This window comes from Dipteris shenzhenensis, chromosome 33, assembly GCF_047967505.1.
Source record: "Dipteris shenzhenensis isolate YYH24624 ecotype China chromosome 33, Dip_SZ_1.0, whole genome shotgun sequence".
Classification (NCBI taxonomy): Eukaryota; Viridiplantae; Streptophyta; class Polypodiopsida; order Gleicheniales; family Dipteridaceae; genus Dipteris; species Dipteris shenzhenensis.
Window position 1 is genome coordinate 6,347,935 of NC_141628.1, and position 23,343 is coordinate 6,371,277.

The 23,343-nt window shown below is 43.9% G+C and overlaps 1 protein-coding gene across 1 annotated transcript in view; it reads left to right on the forward strand.

Annotated features, from left to right (window-relative positions):
- Positions 1 to 1,284: 1,284 nt before the first annotated feature.
- Positions 1,285 to 23,343, forward strand: part of LOC147879594 (phosphoribosylformylglycinamidine synthase) — a 44,063-nt gene continuing 22,004 nt past the window's right edge. The window contains exons 1-2 of the mRNA XM_087371888.1: positions 1,285 to 1,719; positions 2,744 to 2,847. Of these exons, the coding sequence (XP_087228014.1) occupies positions 1,479 to 1,719; positions 2,744 to 2,847 (345 nt within the window). The 5' untranslated portion in view covers positions 1,285 to 1,478. The remainder of the gene's footprint in view (positions 1,720 to 2,743; positions 2,848 to 23,343) is intronic.

Below are 23,343 nucleotides of genomic sequence, written 5' to 3' on the forward strand. Positions count from 1 at the left end.
ATATCTTGGAGGAATCCTTATCATCCTATATCTCTCATGCCATATCTTTGAGAAATCCTTATCATCCTATATAGACATAGCACACATACCATTAGGATCCTTCATTCTCTACCCCTGAGGCAATGACCACTGCTATGAATATCATCTTTATCAAAGACGACACTCATCCCATTTCTCATAAGCTACTAATGGATAGCATGTTCTTGCATAGATCTAAGACATGTTCTTGCATGTTCTTGTAAGCTAGCTCTTGCATAGATCTGAGACATGTTCTTACATAGATCTAAAAACATGTTCTTGCAAGCTAGCTGATGGTAGCATGTTCTTGCATAAATCTAAGACATAAAATACCTCCTTGAGGACTTTCATTATTTTGTGGTCGTTTTGAATGGCACTGTTCCTATTTCCTTTGTGTGATGGCATTGAAGGGTCACACTTAATTTGCAACACACTCCTTTTGGGTGAAACTTGCCTCATTTGAAACCCACCTTAGAGACAAAGAGTCCCTTCGACCCTTGATATGTGTTTTTGAAGATGGATACTGACTTACCTTAGTATGAATGATGGGTTGGCCTCCTTGCTTCATATCCCTCCTTCTATGAATTTCACACTACAACTAGTTCTCTCACCACCTCTCATTGCATTCTTTCACTCAAGATTCCTTTGCGTATTGGGGGCATTTGGATCCTCTCTCTCATTGCATTCTTCCACTCATTTGGGTATTTGGGTGACCTACCTTACCAGGGCCAATAAAGGGAGAAGGAAAAACTTTTGGGAAATGGGTAAAGAGGGAGATGGTGGAGTGGCATCCCTTCCATAAGTTGATATGTGTTTTCTAAGATGGATACTTACCTTAGCATGGATGTTGAGATATTGGCCTCCTTGTCAAATATCCTTCCTTAGTGTGAATTTCACATGGGTATATAACTAGTTATATCACCACTTCTCACTCCATTCTTTCACTCAAGATTCTTTTACATACCTGGGGCATTTGGGTCCTTCTCTCTCATTGCATTCTTCCACGCATCTCGGCTTTTGGGTGAAAGCCGTCTTGTTTAAAACGTGGGGCTGAAAAAGGGAGAAAGAAAGAGAGAGTTTATGGAAATGGGGAAGGTGGAGTGGCATCCCTTCGATAAGTCACCACCCTTTGGTATGTGTGTTGTAATATGGATACTTACCATAGCAAGAATGTTGGGATATAGGCCTCCTTGTCAAAGATCCTGTGAATTTCACATAGCTATATAACTAGTTCTATTACCACCTCTCATTGCATTCTCCACTCAGATTCCATTGCGTATCTTGGGCATTTTGGGTCCTCCTCTCTCTGATTGTAGTCTTCCATTGATTTGGGCATTTGGGTTCTGCTCTTCTTGCAATTTCTGAGCATTCTTCCACTGATTTGGGCATTTGGGTCCTGCTCTTTTCCCAATTTCTGAGCTTTGATCGAGCTCCTGTGCTATTCGGTGGTCGTTCCCCAAATGGGTGCGCTCTCTTATGGAGCTTTTCTCGGGGGTCGATTCGCTGGTAGCTCTTGCCATCCTTGGCACCTCCTCACCGAGTCCACCACCCACAAATTGATCGTGAAGCAACTCCGTTGTCGGCGCACTTCTCCTCCCAATGCTCCTTGCTTCGCTTCTGGCGCACGATTCAATCGAGGGCGATCAAGCGCGGCTGACAGCTTTAGACCGCCCCAAGATACGGTTTTGGAGGCTCTTTCAGGTGTGTCTTTTGGTCCATGACAACGTTTGCCACTTGGGTCGTACACGAAGCGCGCATAAACCAATTCGCTGAACCCGGAATATTACGTTACTTACTAATTTGCGCTCCCCTCAACCCGCCCCCTCCTGTCAGTCTGTTGTTTTGATTCTGTTCAGAGTTTCTAACGCTCTGTGTCTACATTACGTTTGGGTTGCATAACGCACGCACGGCACGCACGCAAGTCATACGATTTGTGATGCACACAATTAAGGTATGTTAAAATAGTTTAGTATATCGCACCAACGCTGCAGACGGTCGTGCGACACACACACACACACACACACACACACACGTACGCACAGTTTGGTGAAATGCGCACACAAAATGAATGTAACGTACCTTGCTCTTGACTCTGAACCGGTTTGGACTGCGATGGCCAGTTAAGTACAGTTTAACGATGATAGTCTCTGTGAGGCAGACACTGAATTCATAAACAATACTTTGAATGTTCAATTTTAAAAAAATGCAACGAGTTAAGTACCGTCTAAACCATGATAGAAGCAGAGACTTAATTTATAAACAAGACTTTGAATGTTTTAATTTAAAAATATCTAAGAAATTCAGTGGCTCCTAATAATTGAACCGTTTTGGCCTGCAATGGCCAGTTATGTACAGTTTAAATAATGAAAAAGTCATTGTGAAGCAGACACTAAATTTCTGAACAAGACCATTCATTGCCACACGGTTTTAAAAGCAAAAAACTAAATTGAAAAAACCTGTGAAGTCTCGGGACTGCACCCAAACAACCGGGGAACTAGGAGCCACGGAATTTGTTGGAAAAAAAAAAAAGTAAACATTCAAAGTCTTGTTTATGAATATAGTGTCTGCCTCACAGAGACTGTCATTGTTTGAACTGGACTTAACCAGCCATGGCAGGGTGAGATTGTAGGTGCCACTGAATTTGTAGTGCTGTTTCTCTTTAAAACATTCAAGACAAGATTGGGAATCTTTAATTGAATCTTTTTGTCTTTCTTGTTTCTTCCAGAAGCTGCAAAGGCAGACGGCAGGATAGCACAAACAACTAATCTTGTGATGGGAGGCACAGTCTCTGGAAGGTCGAATGATGAATGGAAGGTGTTGAATGAGAAGGTTTGTTTGAACTTCTTTTAACAAGAATGCAGGACAAAATATGATGAAACATCTCCCTCTGATTTCCAGGTGATACCACAAGTGTGCACTTTGTTCCATGATTGCTTGTCATCTTATGCTACTCAAGCCCAGGGTCTACTATTGCTAATGTGTATTCTCCCTATGACTTGGTTTCAAGTCTACTCCCAGTCTTCTGCTGACTCTGCTACTCTCAAGTCTACTCCCAGTCTTCTGCTGACTCTGCTACTCTCCATCTGACTTGATTTTGATTCTGCCCAGATTTTCATCCTATTTTTTACTAACTCTCCCTTTTGGCTTCTTGCCACCGCTTCTATGTTTATTCATTCAGCTAATGCCACTGTTTACATCTTTGGGAACTCAAACTCGCCTCCTGTCTCTTGCAAACTTGTCAGCTCTTCACAAGATAGTTGATGTATTTTGTCTATAGTCTTCTGTAGCTTTCAAATCTGTAGGCCTTTCATTTTGTCCTGAATGATATGGACAGTCCTTGGATTATGTTCCTCCCGTACCAAGTTGCACGATATTGCAATAATTGATCTTATTTTAGTTATATAAGCCCTAATTTGTAAGCTTATTTTTGCTTTTAAATATTTGTTTGGGAGAGACTAAATGAAATATTCATGTCTTTACAGTGTAGCTTGGATGAAGAGAACATGAACCATTGTCTGGATCAGGTTCTTCTTGTCTGCTAGTCTTCATATAATTGAGTCTGCCCTTCGCCTCTGGAGTTCTGATGGAAACCTACTGTAAAGACTTTGTATAGTGGAAGCACATGTGATGTGTGGGGGTCCAGGGGGTTCGATATTTGTGTATGTGAGAGCATGTGTTTATACAAAGTTGTACACCCATTGTTGGGCACTGATGACATCGATAGGGATGTTGTAGTAGCTAGTCCCTGCCAGCGGTGATGAAGGTTGTTGTTTATGACTGTAATGTGAAAATCGAATTGTTCCTTTTACTTTGTAGGACGACCTTGGGCATGTGTGCTCCACAACTTTCAAGTTAATTTAGAATGAAGGATGTAAGATATTCTCGTCCACTATACAAATTATACGATATCTTTTTAACAAGTGCTAGCTAGTGGTGCAGGCCACTCACCAATTTTTGGACATGAAGATACATTATGAGAAATGTGTAACTGCCTGTGTGGAATTTGTATGGCACATGAGAATGTAATTATGGTTTTCACCCGTTTTAGACCTTTTTTATTTGGTATCATTATCCAAATCAAGTGTGGTAGCCAGTTACTCCTACCTATTTCCCTAATGATGATAATACTTTCGGCCTGATTCATCTTACTTCACAAATTGGAGAATTTTTCCCTAAAGAGACTGTAAGAGAATCTTGCCACTTGGATTGACGTATGCTTTTGGGTCGATTTTCTAGTAAGGGCTTTGAAAGATATAATGTTAAGGTTCATTTAAACCTTTATATACTTCAAAGAACTTCCCTTGTCAAGATCCTCAATTAAGAAAATTAATATTGCATTTAAGTGAAGGTGTTGTTATATAACTTTCTAAAATCTCAAGTTCTTGGTCTTAAAAGTGCTCCCATTTTAAGAAAAGAGCTCACGATCATGATGGTGTAGAAAATAGAGAGATGTTCCCGGACTAGAGAAGCCCATCCTAACTAAGCACTTCACACAAGTTCAACTTATAAATACTCAGAGAACACATGTACTGAACTGGATTTTATTATAGCAGATAAAAAGAGTGAACGAGTGACAACATGCCCACTGTAGGATTCCCTCAGACTGAATGGACTGCTGCTGCAAGTGAATCTCTGCTCCACATGCCAGTAGGAGAGGCTTCTGTAGCAGGAATGTAACAAAAAAGGTGCTGGAGGTGGGGGAAGAAGTGGCTGGAGAGGCTGAACTAAAGGCCTCTTTATAGCATCTGGAAGAACCCCCTAGGGTGGCCAACTGAACCTGTTCAACGCCGAGCCAGTTAGGGTTGGGCCAATCTATCCAGCCAACCAAAACAACAGCCGACCAGCCTGTTGCTGTCTGACCAGATTTGGCCCTATAAAAGGCCTCTAGCAGGGTCAGTTCCCTGCCAGTGGGGATCTGCTGTATGCCAGCTCCAGCAGCCTTTGCTGCACCAATCATAGGGCTTCACATCAAAGTGAAAAATCTCTCCCCAGCCCTGGTGCCTGCCCCAAATCAGGGCATAATATCACCATACAAAAAAATTTGCGTGGCCAGCCCTAATGTCCCCACAAAGGGGACTCACAGGCTGGTGCTGCCCCTCATTTCAAGACCCCCTCTCAGTGCCTGGCTGTGGGCCTATACAATGCTGAAGAAGATGTTCAAGCTGCTCCCGAGACAATGCCTTTGTCAGGAGCTCAGCTACATTCTCCTTTCACAGTGAACAGCTCCACCATCTAGTCTTCAATCAGCTTATTGATAAAATGACAGTCCATCTCAATATGCTCCTTGGTGTTGTCCGTGAGAACTACTTCTTTGTGTTGATCTGCCTGCTTCTTCCAACAATCCTTGGCGTAATGCCCCAGTTTTGGACAATAGAAGCACTTCACTTGCTTCTTGTCTGTCTTTTGACCATTCTTTGAAGTGGATTCTGCGGTGGGCTTTCCACCCTTGGGTCTTTTTTTGAGAACTTGTTGCTCCCTGGGGTCACCAAAGCAACTTCATCCCCTCCATACAAATTCTGCCTCATCTCTTCTTGAATCAACAAGGACCTCAGCTCCTCAAATGTTAGCCGCTTACACCTCTCACCAAGACGAGCATTGTGACGAAACTTGGTATGTACGAGAGAGTTGGTTTAGCAACATTACGGCTAACTTTTGAGAACCCATCTTGGTGCCGCCGACTGCAGCCAACTGATCTCGATTCTCCTTGACCTTTGTGATATGATCTGACACTGAATCTTCATCACTAAGTCACAGAGAGAGAAGCTGAGACTAAAGATTTAACACACGGGTCAAACTCCAGGTCTCGTATTGGTCTCGAAAGATCTCCTACACCTCTGTAACAGTTGTAGCTGTCTGGATAATTGGTATCACGCTATCCACTACCGTCATCTGATGATAACCAATGCCTATGCATCTTTCTCCTGCCATTTTGACATCTTGCTGTCATCTTCAGCTTCATCATCATCATCATCATCATCTTCAAAGGTCTTCTTCGGTGTAATGGAACTTGAGATTGGAGGCATCTCTAAGCTGATCAAGACCTTCCATAGTTTCCTTGCCACGAGCTGAGTCTTCACCTTGAACTTCTACAATGGTTACCTCAGCCCATCAAACGCTTGATCGCTAACTTGTGTACGTCATTAAAAGAGTTTTCTTGCTGGCTCCATATGCAATTTGGTCTGAGACAAGAAGATATCTGTGAAGCTATACGTGGTTGATTCCCAATGCAGATACAAAGAGACTTTTCCCAATGAGTTGTGAGTTCATTTCCTATATTTTTCTGTTTCTTGTGCTGCCAAAAGGTGCTTGTGGATGTTACGTTATCCTAAGATTGCTATTTTTTTTGGGATTGGTGGTTCGTGGGCTTTCTGCTTTGTGTCTGGGAAAGTTTACAATGAGATTGTGTCTGGCACGATTCCTGTAATTTTGGATCCATGCTTTGGATGGTGTGCTAAGCTACTGTCACTTGGAGCCAGATCACACTACAATTCTCGTTCCATGCTTGCTTCGGTAAAGTTTAGACCTGCAAGTGATACTGCCATACTTGCCACAACAAGTGGATGCCTTTCAAACACACTATCCTATAGTCCACACGGAGCTCTAGGAAAGAAGAAGAAGAAGAAGAAGAAGAAGGATGTATTATTGTCCTTCGGGGGCCCCAACCCAAAACAGCCCACGGGACCCAAAAAGTACCAAGTGCAAAACTCAGAAAACAGATAGATTGACTTCTTCCATTGTGGGAGAGGAAGAGACTATTATAGTATGTGACATTATGTGTGTCAAGGTAGTCTCCGTGAAAGAAAAGCCAAGTGCTGTATGTCCCTAAAGCCAAAAGTGGAGCCTTGAGGAAGTGGTCTAGCAGTTGTGTGTGTCCCTCAAGGAGGGTGCTGAAATCATCCCTGATATGTACATACCAAGGACAAACCATAACTGTCTCCACCATCCCTAAATCATATAACTGGCATAATCTTTTCCTCTTGATGTCTTATCCCAAGCTCCCCTCTCAATCTCTAGCATATGTCAGACAGATGCAAGAGCTCTCACCTTCTTACTCTAGCCGTCTGTACATACTGCTCACTTATATTGACTTCATACCCCTTTTAGAGGATCGTGCTGCCGTTGTCACCCACTCACTACACGAGGCTGCCATTCACGCTTTACCCCACACCACCTGCTCCACCCGCCCACCACCCCCTAGAACCGTACCCTGTAATAGTGGTACGATGATGAGTGTAAGGCTTTATGCCGTCAACTTAGATTCGAAACCAAAAACAGTCTTCCGAGCGAACCAGATACGCTACGTGAATACCGTAGACCGGTACGGAGGAAGAAACTAGACTTCGTTTGTCGGAACGAGGAGGAGCTACTGAACATTTTGTTCAGTAACAACTCTAAGGACTTCTAGCGGAGATTTCTAGAAGAATGGTCCCGTCTACCACTCATTGACACTCAGATCTGGTTTGATTATGCACGCACACTTTATCACATCCCAAATCAGCCAGTCCCTAACCTCTCACACATGCCTCGTCCCACATCCTACACCCTCTTCACTAGAGGAGGGGTAAAGGATGCCGTAATGAAACTTCATAATGGCCGAGCGAAGGATCATGAGGGGCTATGCACTGAGTTCATTGCATATGGGATTGACCTCCTAGCCCCGATCTTAGCAAAGCTTTTTAATGAAGCGGTTTGTTTGGGATTTCCACACATTTGGACCATTAACACTATCTCACCCATCCACAAGGTAGGGGATCCCATGAGCCCGGAGAACTACAGGACCATTATGATTGGACATGTCATATCCAAGATTTATGCATCAATACTTGACTCCGAGGTTAGCAGACTTGTAAAGTGTCGAGGACTTAGAGCAGTAGGACAGGCCGGATTCCGGCGTGATCATGGAACCATGGACCACATTCTCACGCTCAGATGTATCATTGAGGAGGCGAGGTCACGGAAGCAGAGGGTTTATTGTTGCTTTGTGGATTTCTGCAAGGCATTTGACACGGTCCCGAGAGCTCGTCTCATACGGTGCCTACAGGACTTGGGTTATGACCAGGAGATCATTTGGACTGTCATGGCACTTTACGAGAGAGTTTCTGACAGAGTTCGGGCAGGATCCGGGTGGACAGACGAGATCATGAGCACCATTGGGGTCAAACAAGGGTGTCTTTTGTCGCCTACCTTGTTTGGCCTCTACATTGACGAGCTTGAGACAGTGATGCAGAAACAGGGGGGTGTAGGTTACTCTCTTACGGACATGCTGATCCAGATTTTGCTCTATGCAGATGACGTGGCTCTCTTGTCTTCCTTAGCAGAGGGGCTTCAGAGACACCTAGACGCACTACAGTCCTTTTGTGAGTCTCATGATTTGAAGGTCAACCTGGGTAAAACCAAGGTCATGATCTTCAATACATCTCGAGCCATCATGCATCAGGAGTAGTTCACATTTGCGGGGTCATCTTTTGAGATAGTTTCATCATACACTTATCTTGGGGTTATCTTCTCCGGACCCAGCTTCACTATGAGACCCACGATGCAGGCACGCTTGAGTAAAGGGTTTGCTTCATTGGCTAGACTAGAGAGGCAGTACTTCCGCTCGCACTTTCAGGATTCACGCACCAAGGGGATGCTTTTTGACTCCTTGGCTCGCCCAGCAGGGATGTACGACAGCCCTTGTTGGGGGCCAAACTTGTCGGATACAGAGTGGGCCCGTGTGGAGCGGCTACAAGTTCTTATGTTATCACGGATTATTCGTGGTAAGTCATCCGTTCCTCACCAGATCATTTAGGCTGAGTTTGGGTCACCCCCTTTACAGCTAGATGCTGCATTTCAGGTCATCACATATCTGTACCGAGTTAGGGAATATGGGGATTATACCTCGGGGCGTAGCAGGCTACCATGGATAGCTCTATCCTCTTCTATGGCACTTGCAGCAGGAGGAGACCAGAGGTGCTGGTATGCACGTACAGAGAGATGGTTTGAGCGATTGGGGCTCCACATGGATAGACTACCTATCTTCCAATACAGCATGGATGCTCCGTTTTCTCCCCTCTCATCACATGAGGTCAACCAAGTTATCCGTGAGGATCTACTACAGCTACACATATTTTGGACCTGGTTGGGACCGAGTGAACTCCCAGTGAAGCTTAGCTTCTACAGAGATCACTTCTTACATATCACAGCGGAGGGTTTCATTGACCCACCAGGATACACAAAGATTCACCTATCCCACTCGTTGAGGATCTCTCTTGGGCGGTTCGAGGTCTCTTCACACAGACTTCGCGTCGAGAGCGACAGAGCAGAGCGACTACCTAGGGAGAGGCGCATATGCACACTGTGTGACATTCAGGAGGTTGAGACAGAGGAGCATTTCATCTTTAGGTGTCCTGTGTACTATGAGATCCGAGGACGTTTCTACTGTCTCTTCAGGGATAGTTACGGGATTTTGGCATGTTTTCTCTCCTACCCAGACCAGCGGTGTTTGGCAGGTTTCATTCATGAGGCACTTAGACACCGTGAGAGGATACTTCGAGCACGGAGACAGGAGCAGATTTCTTCCTCGGCTGATCCCTCTCAGAGCTCTATCACGGAGTTCTTTCAGCTAGATCACATGGACCCCCACGAGACGAGGCCTCGACATGATTGTGACCCAGAGCCTGCGACCCGATAGCTTAGACAGAGGGTCGACACATAGATCACACTCGGGGACATCCCCTCCTTCTTTAGAGTCGGAGCCCGACCGACGGGGGTCACAGTAGCCCTGGTCAGACGTAGAGCTACGACCAAGAGACGTGCCGGGACCGCACCTCAGAGTGACCGACAGCACTCTATTGCCGACTTCATGCCTCCACTGGCCCATCCATCTTGATATCTTGCTGCTATTGATGATGATGATGATGATGATATTGATGACGATGCTGAGACTGATATATAGTCGACCATTGACATGACTATGTTGTACTTAGGACTTAGTACTGCTATTCTGCATGTTTGCACTTTGCATTTGTATGGACACTCATTTAGTAGCTCCACTACCACAGCTTGTTGTATCAGGATTTTCACAGTCTCATAGACCCATCGGTCTTCCGAAGACTTTAATAAACTTTCTTTCTTTCTTTCTTTCTTTCTTTCTCTGCTTGTGGGAAGGCATTGGTGTACTAATGTATACCTATGTCTTGGCTGCTCTCTGTGTATAGAAGGGCCAGAAATCCTGATTAATTAACTCACAGTAGAACTCAAATATGGCATTTTCCTCAGCTAACTGCCATTTGCTATGGATTGCATCTAGCAAAGCATGATGGAAAACCTCCTAATCCATCTCTTTGGGGCCTAGATCCAAGTGTTTTTCTACACTCCGTAGTTTGAACTAGCCATGGAGATTCTGTTCCCACCTGGATGATAGTATTTTACTTTTGTCATTTTTCTATTGGTTTCTTACTTGCATCCCAGGTAATCTCTTATTGTCCATGAGGTGGATTGTGATTATGTATAAGAAAAGTCTTTCTAAAGCATGAATCTTTATAGGCTTGCAGCCTGTCTCTAGGAGCAATATTGAGTAAGATGTGGTAGCCTTGACCCCAAAATGCCTTCTAATGAAGGGTTTTTGCATCTTCTCTAAGTCATCCCAAGTTGATTGCGAGATGCTACCAACCCACACTTCCACTCGATATAGCAGAGTCTACATTATGTACGAGTCGAATAGCATGGATATATTATAGTCTTATGAAGGCATATAAGGACGTATTAAAACAAATGACATTATAAAAAAGGTTTAAGGCATGGCTGCTATACGTAAAGGAAAGATGAGGCTACAATGAGCCTTTTGCTCTACTATGTTCTCGGCTTGATGGAGTTTCTAGTAAAAACAAGATGTTTGTCATGTGGGTTCCCAATGAACAATCAAATAACACATGTTCTTGAGCTTAAGGAAACTTTGTGTGGTCTTACACAGGCTCCTTGCATTTGACACTCAAATTGTTTATTTCCAAAATATTGGCTTTGTAAGAAGTAATGTTGATTGTTAGAGAACAAAGCAGCAGCTCCCTTTAGCACTTGCTATAGCAGCGGTTGTCATGTGCACAGATTGGTATCTGACGTGTACTGGGTACACAAGACTAGCTTAGGTAGCCTGGGGAGGCTTAGGGCTAGGCAGGCTTGATTCTCGGGTTGAGTGGCAAGGTACGAACCAGTTAGGGGTCTTCGCTATTTTTGGCGCTTGGGGCCCGAATCTATATAAGGGGCCCAAAGGTTTAGTTCTCAGGGAGCCGATGGGAGCAAGTCTCATTCCCGGGTGCTAGGTTTGATCTTGGATTGAGTCACGAACGCGCGCCTGCATCATAGCGTAGCCCAAGGCCCAACGGTAGATCCCAGGCTTCACAGCGCCACCTGGTGGTATGGGACACCAGGCTGGTTAGGATCTGGTTGGGAGTTCGTGCCAGTAGCTCAGCTCGTGGCTCGGAGGGGACATCTCCTGATTTGGGATTGCATCCCGCAGATGTCATGGTTGGGAAGTAAGCACCTCACGTTTGGTGTGTTCTTGTGTTTGCTTGCTGATTAGAGGTTTCAGAAGTGCTGGGGTCGTGTCAGCGGTCTTTATCACTTTCTCGTGCTTAATTTGTATCGGAGCATTGACCGTAGCTTTGGAATTGAGTTGGAGTTATCAATATAGGTATCATTGGGGCTTCTCCTCAAAAGGACTCGATCCATTGGCACCGTTAAGATGTTTAGCACATTGGTGGCATATGAGGGAGCTTGGGTGGATGCCACTGTGCCTCTCAAGGAGGTTAGTATCTTTGGGCGTGGGTCTTTGTTGGGGCATGGTTTGCATGTGTTTGCACACTGTCAAGTCCATAATCGTTGCTCGTTTCAAGAGAACCGCTATGATACTCCAATTGAGCAGTGGGGTTTGCTTGCATCCATATATATATGCTTCTAGTGCCACATCTTCTTCAACGCTTCAATGAGGGCCATTGCCCCCTCTAATTAGTCTTATTTCAAGGTGAGGAAGCTTTTAAGTCTCTAATAGATCAACATTAATAAATGATTTTAGAAATATCGTAGTAACATTAAAGCTTGACCTTCTCGGATTGTCAAGAGGCTTGTGGGCAAATGTTGTGGAAGTAGTTGCCCACCTTTTGGAGTACTTAGATCTATTAGAGACAAATCTAGGTTATATGAAAGCAACCAAACATGAGATCAACAATTCAACCTTTTGGTTTTTGGGTATTTGTGGGAGTTTGTAGTTCATCTATTGAAGACAAGATTGATGATGCACCAACGAGGCTCCAAAGGAGTAGCATACCTCTACAAATGCCAGTATCATGTTGGTGAAGAAGAATGAAGAGGTGGGTTGGATTGACAAAAGGTTTTTTTCTTTGCCTTGTGATCTGTATATCATAGTTTATTACTTTCCACCTTCAATACTGAAATGTGTGGATGGTCTCCTTGTATATATCCATGCTATCAGACTTTGTGGCCTTCACACACATGGGAGACATTATGCCATTGGGGGATTTCGATGCTAGGACAAGGGATTGTTAGACACTATTATATGATCTCTAGATTATGCCAATAATAGCATATCCTCTTCCTTAGGGCCTTCTTAGACCAATATCTGAGTATCATGCCATATTTGCAGTTGCCTTTATAGTTTGGGTCTATGGCCTACTTGCTTAGCTAGGGTTATCAAAATACACGTGCTTCATTCATGGGGAAAGAAAAATACATACACTATGGCAATAAGACTCATGAGGGTAAGGGAAAATGAGTTTTGTGTTTGACTACCTTTTGGAAGGCTGTCATTGATCTCCTCCATCATAGTTTTCACCATTGCCTCCGGTTGTCTTTCACACACTTTATTGTCCCCTTGAACCTCCTCTCTTCATCCAAGTGCCAAGGCAGCATATAAGAGGGCCTTTTTGTAGAACAATGTGATGATATGTTATCATTACCTGTACAATAGTAGTTCATTTGAGTGTTGGTGCCACTTAATCATAAAATACTCGCCAATCACCATTCTTGACTTGACCATATGGAGGGCTATGCTCATAAATTGTATGATGCTCATAAACTAGCAAGATATTTCTTCTCAAGCAGCCCCATGACTCATATTTTTCCTAAAGAAAGTGTTCAAAGCAAGGATAATGTGAGTCAAGGCAAGGAGAGCAACTGGTCATCACGAGTATTTACAAGTGGAATACCTTATGCATGCAATTGGACCAATGAATGTAAATCAGAGGGGAAGTTCATGGGTAGGCATGTCAACCATTTCATGTTCGGCCACCCCGTTTCCCTTCATTTCATTGTAGAGAAGCCCAATTGTTGTAAACAGAAGATCTGGTTTTGTTAGATTTTATGAAGCCCTTGGATTGTATTGACGTTCAATGCCCATGCAACATGTGAGGTTGGGGATCTCCAATGCATTTGGAAAATCATGGCTTTGTTTAGTAGATAAGACATTGATCCAATGAGCTAGGAGGGCCATTTTTAAGCGAGATCAGAGTGAATTAGGATGTCATGATTGCAGTGGAGCAAGAAAACAAAGCAAGATAGCAAGGAGATGAGATGCAGACTATAATTGCAGAAACACACACGTGCAAGAGAAGTAGGACTCAAGTGAGTACATCTCTGTGAAGTCTAACCTGTTGCCCTAAAACCCTAGACCCTATCCTGGTCAACTCATGGGGCAACATTGAGTAGAGGAGTGGTCTTTATCAAAATGTACTAATAGAACAAGCATGCTGGGCTAACCTATCAAACCCCCCTCCATGGTATGGGTGAACTTTGAAAACATCTCAAAGATACTTGGAACTAATGCCATGGTTGCACACGTTCATCCAAAAGGGTATAGCAACCTATGGATGTATGGCAATGGTGGAAGCACGTAACAAATGGAAGCAAGTGTAAAGCTTGCCGAAAAGCTTCGAACTTGGGTCGAGGAAGAAGCGCCTTGGTGAAGATATCTGCTCGATTGTCTTGCATCGGGACATAAGACAATGGAATATCCCCTAATGAGAGTCTCTCTTGACATAATGATAATCCTTTGTATGTGCATGAAACACTGGACTCCGTGCAATGGCTAAGTGCTCTGACAGTAGAGAATATAGTGGTGGGAGATGTCCGACCACCATAAAGATAAGCAAGTAGTTTTCGTAGCTAGATAAAATCCAATGTGGTTGTAAAAGCTGCGTGTACTCAGCTTCATAGCTAGAAGTAGCAATTGTAGGCTGCTTTTTGCTAACCAAGAGATGCATGAAGCTCCAAGCATTAAACAATTGACACTATGTGACACCCTAGTGTCATAGTATCGAGCCTAGACACTGTCTGTGAAAGCATGTAGAGTAAGTGAAGAATGGTGGCCATAAAGAAGGCCCACCCCTTGAGTGCCTTTCAAGTATTGGAAGACACACTTCACAGTTTGACAATGCTGTGTACCAGGAAAAAAAAGTATTTGCCCAATTGGTAAACATCATATTGAAGATCTGGCTGTTTGCGACACATCAAGCATGGGCTCAGCACATCATCCATCAAAAAACGGAAACCAAACTCAACAGGTGTAGAAACTGGGCTGCAATTTTCAAGCTGAAATCTTTGTAGGAGTTGTCCAATGTATTCGGAGTGACTCATCTCAACATGAGCAAATTGAATGCTAAGATAGTAATGCAGCTGGCCCAAATTTTTCATAGCAAATGACAACTGCAAATCGGCCTTAAAAGGCTGCACTATGATGAGTGGAAGGTACTCGGCATCACCGTTGCAGACTAGAGAGTGCTTTTTTGTAGGGCTGTTCTAAAAACCAAGGCTAACAAGAATCTTGGCATACCACACCCGGGGTGCTTGCTTCAAACCATATAGTGCTTTGGGCAACCGGCATACCTTATTGTTAGACCCTTTGATTTCAAACTAAGAGGCTGAGAGACATACCCTTCCTCTTGCAAATCTCCATGAAGGAAAGGAGTTTTGATGTCAAGCTGATGCGCTTGCTAATGATGATGAGCTGCTATGGCAATGGTGCACCTAATGGTAGTAAATGCATGGCATGGGTGCAAATGTTTTCTCAAAATAATGCCCTGCTGCTGAGCATAGCCTTTTTGCAACAAGGTGGGCTTTATTGCGGTCAACACTGCCATCAGCCTTCCTCTTGAGTTTATATACCCACGTTGCGAGACTATAACATGCGTGGCTTCAGGGAAGTCAACAACTCCCAAGTACCATTGTGATGAATTGAATCTAGCTCAGGTTTCATAGCATCCATCCCATCCAATCTTTGCTCTCAAAAGCATCCTTATGAGACAGTGGCTCTTCATTGCATAAGATAGCAATCAATGCAACCTCTACTAAGTGTCCCTGCATGTGATGAGAGGCGGCTCTTGTGCATCTAGACAAAGGCTCAGCTTTTTTGCTTTTCTTCAAGGTATGCAACATCCAGCTAGGGATTATTTTATGTTGTCTTATGACTGACCTGTGGTGGCCTAATTAGGCTGAAAATCAGATCCTATTTGTGGCTGTAAAGCACCTGCTTGTGGGTGAGTTGGAGGCTCCATGGACTCATCAAAATCTGATGTAGACTTGAACAAGGGCAGCAATGTATCAAAGACATTAGAAGCAATGATCGTTGTTTGTTCTTGACAATCAAACAATGGCATGACAAAGTTTTCAGCAAAGACAATGTATCAAAGATATTAGAAGCAACAATAGTTGTCTGTTCTTGACGATCAAACAATGGCATGACAGAGTTTTCAGCAAAGACGACGTTTGTGCTAATGATAACCTTTGCCTGTGCTAGGCTGGTATAACCGATAGCCTTTGCTGTCTGAGCTATAACAAAAAAAAGTGCATTTAACAGCCTTGTCCTCAAGCTTATGTCGTAAATGAGACCAAATGTGAAGAACTAGATTTCTCAAGAATGAAAATGTGTGCAATGTATGCAGAATTTGAATGTCAATTGGCCCTCCAACGGGGCAAGAGTGCCCTCGTGAGAGTACTTGTTTCCCTTTTGGACATACATGCAAGGGGGCTGAGAGATGGCAGATGAATGCAATGTGGTAGAAATGATTTTACGTGAGATTCACAATGGAGGGGAATAGCCCTTCATCAATGTCCCTTGAGATCACTCAAGTTCGATCTTCCCATTTAGACCTACCCCTAGCCTATGACCCATGCATCTAACATTCAATGCACTTTAATCACCCTTCCTTTTTCCTATTGCCTCTAGGACCTAGACACTTGTTTATTAATGTTACATGTCCAAATTTGGTGCCGTCTGAAGCAATGGCTCCAGCTCGACAAGCCCTATCTACTTAGATGATCCACTGCCATAACAATATGGTTGGTGTCCATCATAACAATACATGTTACTCGATTAAATTGGCGTATAATATATAATAATGCTCTAATGTATATTAATCATAATATAGTGATTTCTCTTGTCATGACACTCCCTCCTGCTTGAATGGGCAGAAGTCCTCTTTTGGATCCTCCCTTGTCTCTTTCTCTTGCATATGGCTTTCTCTTTTTGCTTCTGCATTTGCATCGCCTCTTCATAATCTGGAAATAGTCTTCTCTTGATAGTACACGATCTCTTTTGAATCATAACTTCAATATCATCTTCAAGTTCCGGTTCCTCTTGATGCTGAATGTTAAAAAATGCAGAAGTATCACTGCAGTGTCTCTTCAATATTTCTTCGTGCTAACATGAAAGAGATTCTTCATGTGCCAGTTAACTGGTAATCTCAACTCTTATGCTCAGAATCCTCTTCTGAATACCATGTTGCTGAATTCTCTTTATAATAATCTGCTCAATAACATGAAACATATCCTCAACAGCTGGTTAGTAGTAAAAAGATTCTCTCACCCAAATGTGTTATTGAAGTATGTAAACCTTGGACATAGATGATTTTGCATTGGAGAATTGTTTAGTCTATAAAAACTATAGATCATCAATCTATTTTTCTAACTCTTTTGTTTTAGTCCTATTCATCGTGCAGGCAGCTCTACATGGAAGAGAAATCCTTCATTCTCTATCCATACTCTACAATGAATATATACATGCTCTCTATAAGAAATATATCTCTTATCAATGCATTCATAGATACATACTCCTGCGAAAGGTGTTGGCTGCATGGATAGCATTCGCTCTTGGTTTGATAGCATTTACTCTTGGTTTGATAGTCATTGTAGTTTTCTGGGATGAGGTAGAAGCCTCACCCTCCTGCTTGGATGCGTTACCTTTTTCTTTCATAGAATTGGTCTTGGCAATTTTAGCTAATAGAATAGGACATTTATGCCATGGAGGCCTTGGCTTATGTTTCTTACATCCGAAGCATTTATCTTCTTTAACGAGCCTTTTCTTCTCATCAATAGTTGTGGAAGAAAATGGTATCCATCCAGGACATGATTGCCCGTTAACATTTTGTACAATTGCTTTCTCCTTTCCTTTATTGAAGGGTCTACGAGGATTCAACTTTCTCTTAACTATTTCAGCCAATTTTGTAAGGTTGCTTAGAGTGGTTGGATTGAACATTTCAACCTCATACCTCACTTTCGGGATTAGGGCTGCTAAATATTTCATTCTTCTATCTTCCTCTCTCTTCCCAGGTAACTCTAAAGAGAGTTTTTAAAACCTGGCTGTAAATTCAGCATTACTCTCGTTGTCAAATTGCCCTTTCCTCTTGATGCCTCGGAGGCATGAAAGTGGCTTTTAGCTGCTCCACAAACTTAGCCCATTCAAGGATAGGCTCTTTGCTAAAAAGAAAAAAAGGATAGGCTGTCTTCCTGTTTGTGCAAAGACCACCACATTAAACCATCCTTTTGCAGATCCTCTCTTGCTCCATCATATTTAGGGAATTCTGTTCTCTATCACGGTTGGAATTTGACCCTTCTGGAAAGAGTATTCAAATTTTCATCTCCAAAATGTAGCACTCTCTTAGTCCCTAATTTCGTCATTATGGCTTGCTCAATCTTATTGCTAAGCTGAGAAACCAGCTTATCAATGGAAGCCTCTACTTCTCTTCTCACTTTTGGATTGAATTCCATGTGTGAGGGGTTTCGAGCTAAGGGTGTAAACTGATCACCTTGCTCATGAGTGGATTCATCTCTCCTCTCATTCCCAAACGAAAACTATCTATCAAGAGGTTCTTGTAGGAAAGAAGAAGGTATTTCTATTCGTGGGGTATTGTAATCAAGATGTGTATAAGTCTCATCTAATCTATCCTCTTCAAGAGGAGGTGATGGTGCTCTATCCCTATCCAGTTTCCCTTCCATTCTTTCCCTTTACTAATAAAAGAGAGCAAATGACTTGCCGTAATTTCTAATAGGGACCTAGCCTATAGGGAGGAAGATGAAAATAGAGATGGAGATGACAACGAGAATGATTAAGTCTGGTAGCTTGGTCTAAAAATAGGTGCATCAATCACTAGATACTCTAAATATAGTACTTTGAAGACCAGTGTTATAGAGTTGGTGGTACTTATTGGACTCCCGCTTCGTCTGTGTATAAAAACAACCTGAAATGAGCTCTTCTTCCTTGTTTTATGATGTAAATTGGTACACTGAAGTTGGGCTGCTTATCTTGAGTGAATCGGACTTCTAGACATCGTTATGGGCGGTACTTGGTGGGTGGATCACCCCCGTCAAACCTTGTTCAAATCAGACTTCTTGTTAGGGAGAACCGCCCGCTCGGGGGGGGGGGGGCGGGGGGGTCACTTTTCTTCACGGTTTAAAGGTTTTAAGTGTTCATTCACACGGGGGAGTCACCCCATTAGGACATCCCGTTTTTTGTCCAAAGAGCAAAAAATTTAGCGAAAGCCCTTATCTCAGAGTCAAGTTCCAGACTTGACCTTCGAGAATCCAAAGGTTCAGCTTTCACTCCGAGGGGTTCCGATTTCAAAATCGTTGAAAAAAAAAGCAAATTTCATAATCGTTTTGTGGAGTGAACTTTCTTGGTCTGCAAGTGGCCATGAGGGCTCTTGGTGCAACATTGTTCGTGCGCTTGCCCTCCCGGGAGAGGCCACGCAGCTTTGTATGTATGGACTCTCTGTGCTCTACCACGTCGCCTTGTTGTACGGCTGACCGTGCACCTGTCTGTGAGCCAGTATGCCCGTACGCTCCTTGTATGACTGCCTGTCCATACATTGCCCACCTTGCTTGTTCGCTGCCTCCTCTATTCACTTCCTCTTCTCGTCTCGGTCATGGATTGTCAATGCTTTGATACTAAATGTGAAGAAGCATATTTCTCAAGAATGCAAACAAATGTATGCACAATTTGAATTCCAACTGGCCCTCCAATGGGGGGAGAGCGTGCTTGTGAGAGTACGTGTTCCTCTTTTCGACCTACATTCAAGGTGGGAGAGAGATTGACACGTCCCCAATACTCCTGAAACCTCTGACCTGCAAGCAAACACAAGAACACACCAAACATGAGGAATCTGAGCAGGCTGCTCACCACCCAACCATGACACCTATGGGATAAGATCCCGAATTAGGAGATGTCCCCTCCAAGCCATGAGCTGAGCTACTGGCACAAACTCCCAACCAGATCCTAACCAACCTGGTGTCCCATACCACCAGGTGGCGCCTAGAGGCCTTGGGTCTATTGCTGGGCGTTGGGCTACACTAAGATACAGGCGCACATCCACGATTTGATCCAGGATCAGACCTAGCACTAGGGAACTAGACTTCCTTCCCTCGGCTCCCTGAAGAGTGAACCTTTGGACCCCTTTATAGACTCGGGATCAATGCGCCAAAAATAGTGGATACCTCTATTCGTACCTTGCCACTCAACCTGAGAATCAAGCCTGCCTAGTCCTAAGCCTCCCTAGGCTACCTGAGCTAGTCTTGTGTACCACAGTACACATCAGAGATACCAATCCATGCACATGACATACTTACCCTCCTCTAAGAACTCACTCCTGAGTACATAAGAAAACCTGGGAATGTCCTCTGGAGGTTAGGTAATGTCTCCCTTGCTGCGTCCTCCTCGACACGATCCTTCCACTTGATCTTGTATTCCGTGATAGTTCTATTCCAAATCTGTCTTTCACGAAATTCAAGTATTCTCTCAGATTCGTGTGGAATAAAAGTCAAATCAGTAACTTCTGTTATTTCTTGAGGAGAAACAAGCTAATCATCTGCACCCAGTAACTCTTTCAGTCTATTGACATGAAAAACTGGATGTACTTTAACATTTGGAGGAAATTGTAGCTTATATGCAATTGGTCCAATTCTTTTAATAATCTTGAATGGACCACAGTATCCAGGGGATAATTTTGAAACCAAACTAGTACTTAGGCTCTTGGATTCCTTGGGGATGCGTGAATATACCATTATTGAACGATGTCTAATAGCATAAAATCTATCCCGATCCTGGGCACTTCTAATAGACTCCTTGACATGTCTTGCAAGAATGTCCTTGCAGGATCATTTTTTATTCCCTTGAACCCAACCATAACTGGTGACTTTGGTTGAAACCCGTATATAAGCATAAAAGAATTGTAACCTGTACTCGAATGCTTTGCACTGTTGTAAGTAAATTCTATCATGGGGAGATAGTCTTCCCATGAAGACTGTCTCTTAGAAACATATGCATGAAGCATATCTTTAACCAATTGGTTAACCTTCTCTGTGCTGTCATCAGATTGTGCATGATCTGAGGAACTCATACATAGAGTAGTTTCCAACTTCTCAAAAACAAGTGTCCAAAAGTTACTTGTAAACTTAGAATCCCGGTCACTGATTATGTCGAAAGGCAAACCATATAGTTTAAACAATTGATCCACAAACTCGTGAGCCAACTGAATAGCTGATATGGTCGATCGAGTAGGTAAAAATCTAGCCATTTTTGTGAAACGATCAACTATGACCTAAATGGAACCATGACCCTTGCGCATTCTAGGCAAACTAGTAATAAAGTCCATGGAAATACTTTCCCATTTATTACGAGGGATTTACAATGGTTGTAATAGACCCGCGCTTCTAAGGCATTCTGCCTTAGTAACCTGACAAACCCGGTAACCTACTACATAGCTTTCAATAAATGCACGCATCTTAGGCCAATAGAAGGTATGTTTCACAAGAGACAGAGTCCGATGTATGCCCGGATGTCCAGCACTAGGAGCATCATGAAACTCCAGAGAATCTTGGATCGAAGATGTGATACATCTGGCACACATATCTTTCCATTCCGAAACAACAAGCCGTTCTGAATCATCCACTGACCTCCTGCCACCTGTACTGTAGGTGGCACAATCCCTGAGTCTTGGTCAACCATGGAGTTCCCATCCTTGACCTTTTGCCAATAAGAACTGAAATGACTATCAGTTGCGAAAAGCCTCTCAAGGATTGAAATAGGTCAGAAGATATTTCTGTAAATGACATAGCATTTACAAACTTGACTTGACTTAATGCATCTACTACACTATTCAAGGAACCCTTTCGATAACGTATTTCAAAATCAAAATCTTGCATTAACTCTGCCCATCTAGCCTTTCTTCCCCTCAATTCCGACCCGTCACACACATACTTTATGGACCGATGATCTGTCAATACAAGAAACTTTGAACCATACAAGTAGTGTCTCCAAACCTTTAGAGCATACACTACTGCATATATTTCTTTTTCTAGTATGGGCCAACAATATTCAGTGTCATCTAGCTTTTTACTTTCAAAAGCTACAGGTCTGTCCTCTTGGAATAAAGCTGCCCCAATGGCCAAGTCACTCGCATCGGCCTCTAAAACATAAAGCTGGGTGGGATCGGGCAGTCCCAGAACAGGGGCTTCCTTGATAGTTTGCTTCAAGGTCTCAAAAGCCTTGTTCATGTCATCATTCCAAGAGATCGGCTAGGTAGACCTGCGTTCGTGACCTTTCAACACGCTGGTCAAGGGCACCATGATTTTAGAATAGTCACGCACTGACTTTCGTAGAAAGACTGTAAATCCTAGGAAAGAACGAAGTTGTTTCACTATTTGAGGGATGGGCCATTCCAAAACCTTCTAGATACGATCTAGATCAATGCTGATACCTTCTGAAGTAATCTTGTGCCCTAATAAATGATCTCCTTCATAAAGAAGTCACATTAACTGATCTTGGCATATAGCTTATGCTATCTTAAAAGAACTAAGACAATCCGGAGGTGTCCAATGTGATCCTCTAGTGATCGGCTATATTTTTTTGCCGAAAAAACAGTGCTAATTATATTACTTCGAGAACAAGATACAAGAGGTCAGCTTATAGCTGACGGGCTGCGTTCACAAACCGGACGCAGCCCAAAAGGTAGCATAATAAATCATACTCTCACGGAGGGATATGCTGAGTGTGAATGAACAGCCATCGGGGTGGTGAGTAGTGCCACCGAGGGCCCTGCGTAGTCTGCTCGAAGAAGAGGCTCTGTGTGTCCCAAGCCTGGAGGAAGCGTCTCCGCTTCTCCTGACCAGCCCGGGAGTCTCCCTGAATCTGGTCCCACTGGCCTCTGAGGGTATGAATAATCTCACTCCAAATCTCCGCCATGATCTGGGCAGTCGATAAGGAGGTGCCACCGAGGATCTGCGCGCAGCGCGAGGTCCAGATGTGCCATCCTGTAATGCTGCTGATAATCTCCCAGACTGGCTGCCTCTCCCGAACTCCTGTATCAGCCTCTGCTAGGTGCTGTGGGATACCCTCGAGCGGCCCCCACGTCCCCTGTGTGATAAGGAAAGTGGGGTCCTGCTGGCATGCCTCGAACAAGTGATGAAGACCAGGTGCGGTGCTGCACCAACAGAACGCGCCCCAAGTGATCACTCCTAGCTCTGGTGCTGCACGAGTAAGAAGCCCGAAAGTCCACCTCCACACTTCCTGGGCGCGCGTGCAGCTCCACAGGCAGTGTTTTGGTGACTCCTCATCCGCATGGCAAATCTGACAGCAACCGTCCTGGCCTATCTGCCTCAACCAGCTCCCCACTGGAAGACCTTTGTGGGTAAGAAGCCACAGGAAGTATGAGATCTTCCGCGGCCGCCAGCTCTCCCACAAGGCCTTCCAGAATGCCTGCAAAAAGAACCTGGAAATACCCTGTGCGTACCAGCTAGGTCGCTGGGTAGGGGGGCGGCTCTGCATCCTCCCGAGAACTCGCCTGCCCAGAGTCGTGCTGTAAGCGAAGAAGGAAGTCGGCCCCTGTCCTGTCACAATCTCTGGCCACCACCACTCTCCTGGGTCCCACTCAAGCTCTGACAAGGCCCGCCCCTCCCAGAGCCAAAGACGCCAAAGCTGCAACTGGTCCTGCTCGATACTAGGGTCGGTATGCCAGACCTTCCCCAGAAGGCCTATGACCCTAACTCTCTGCCACGGGAGTAGGG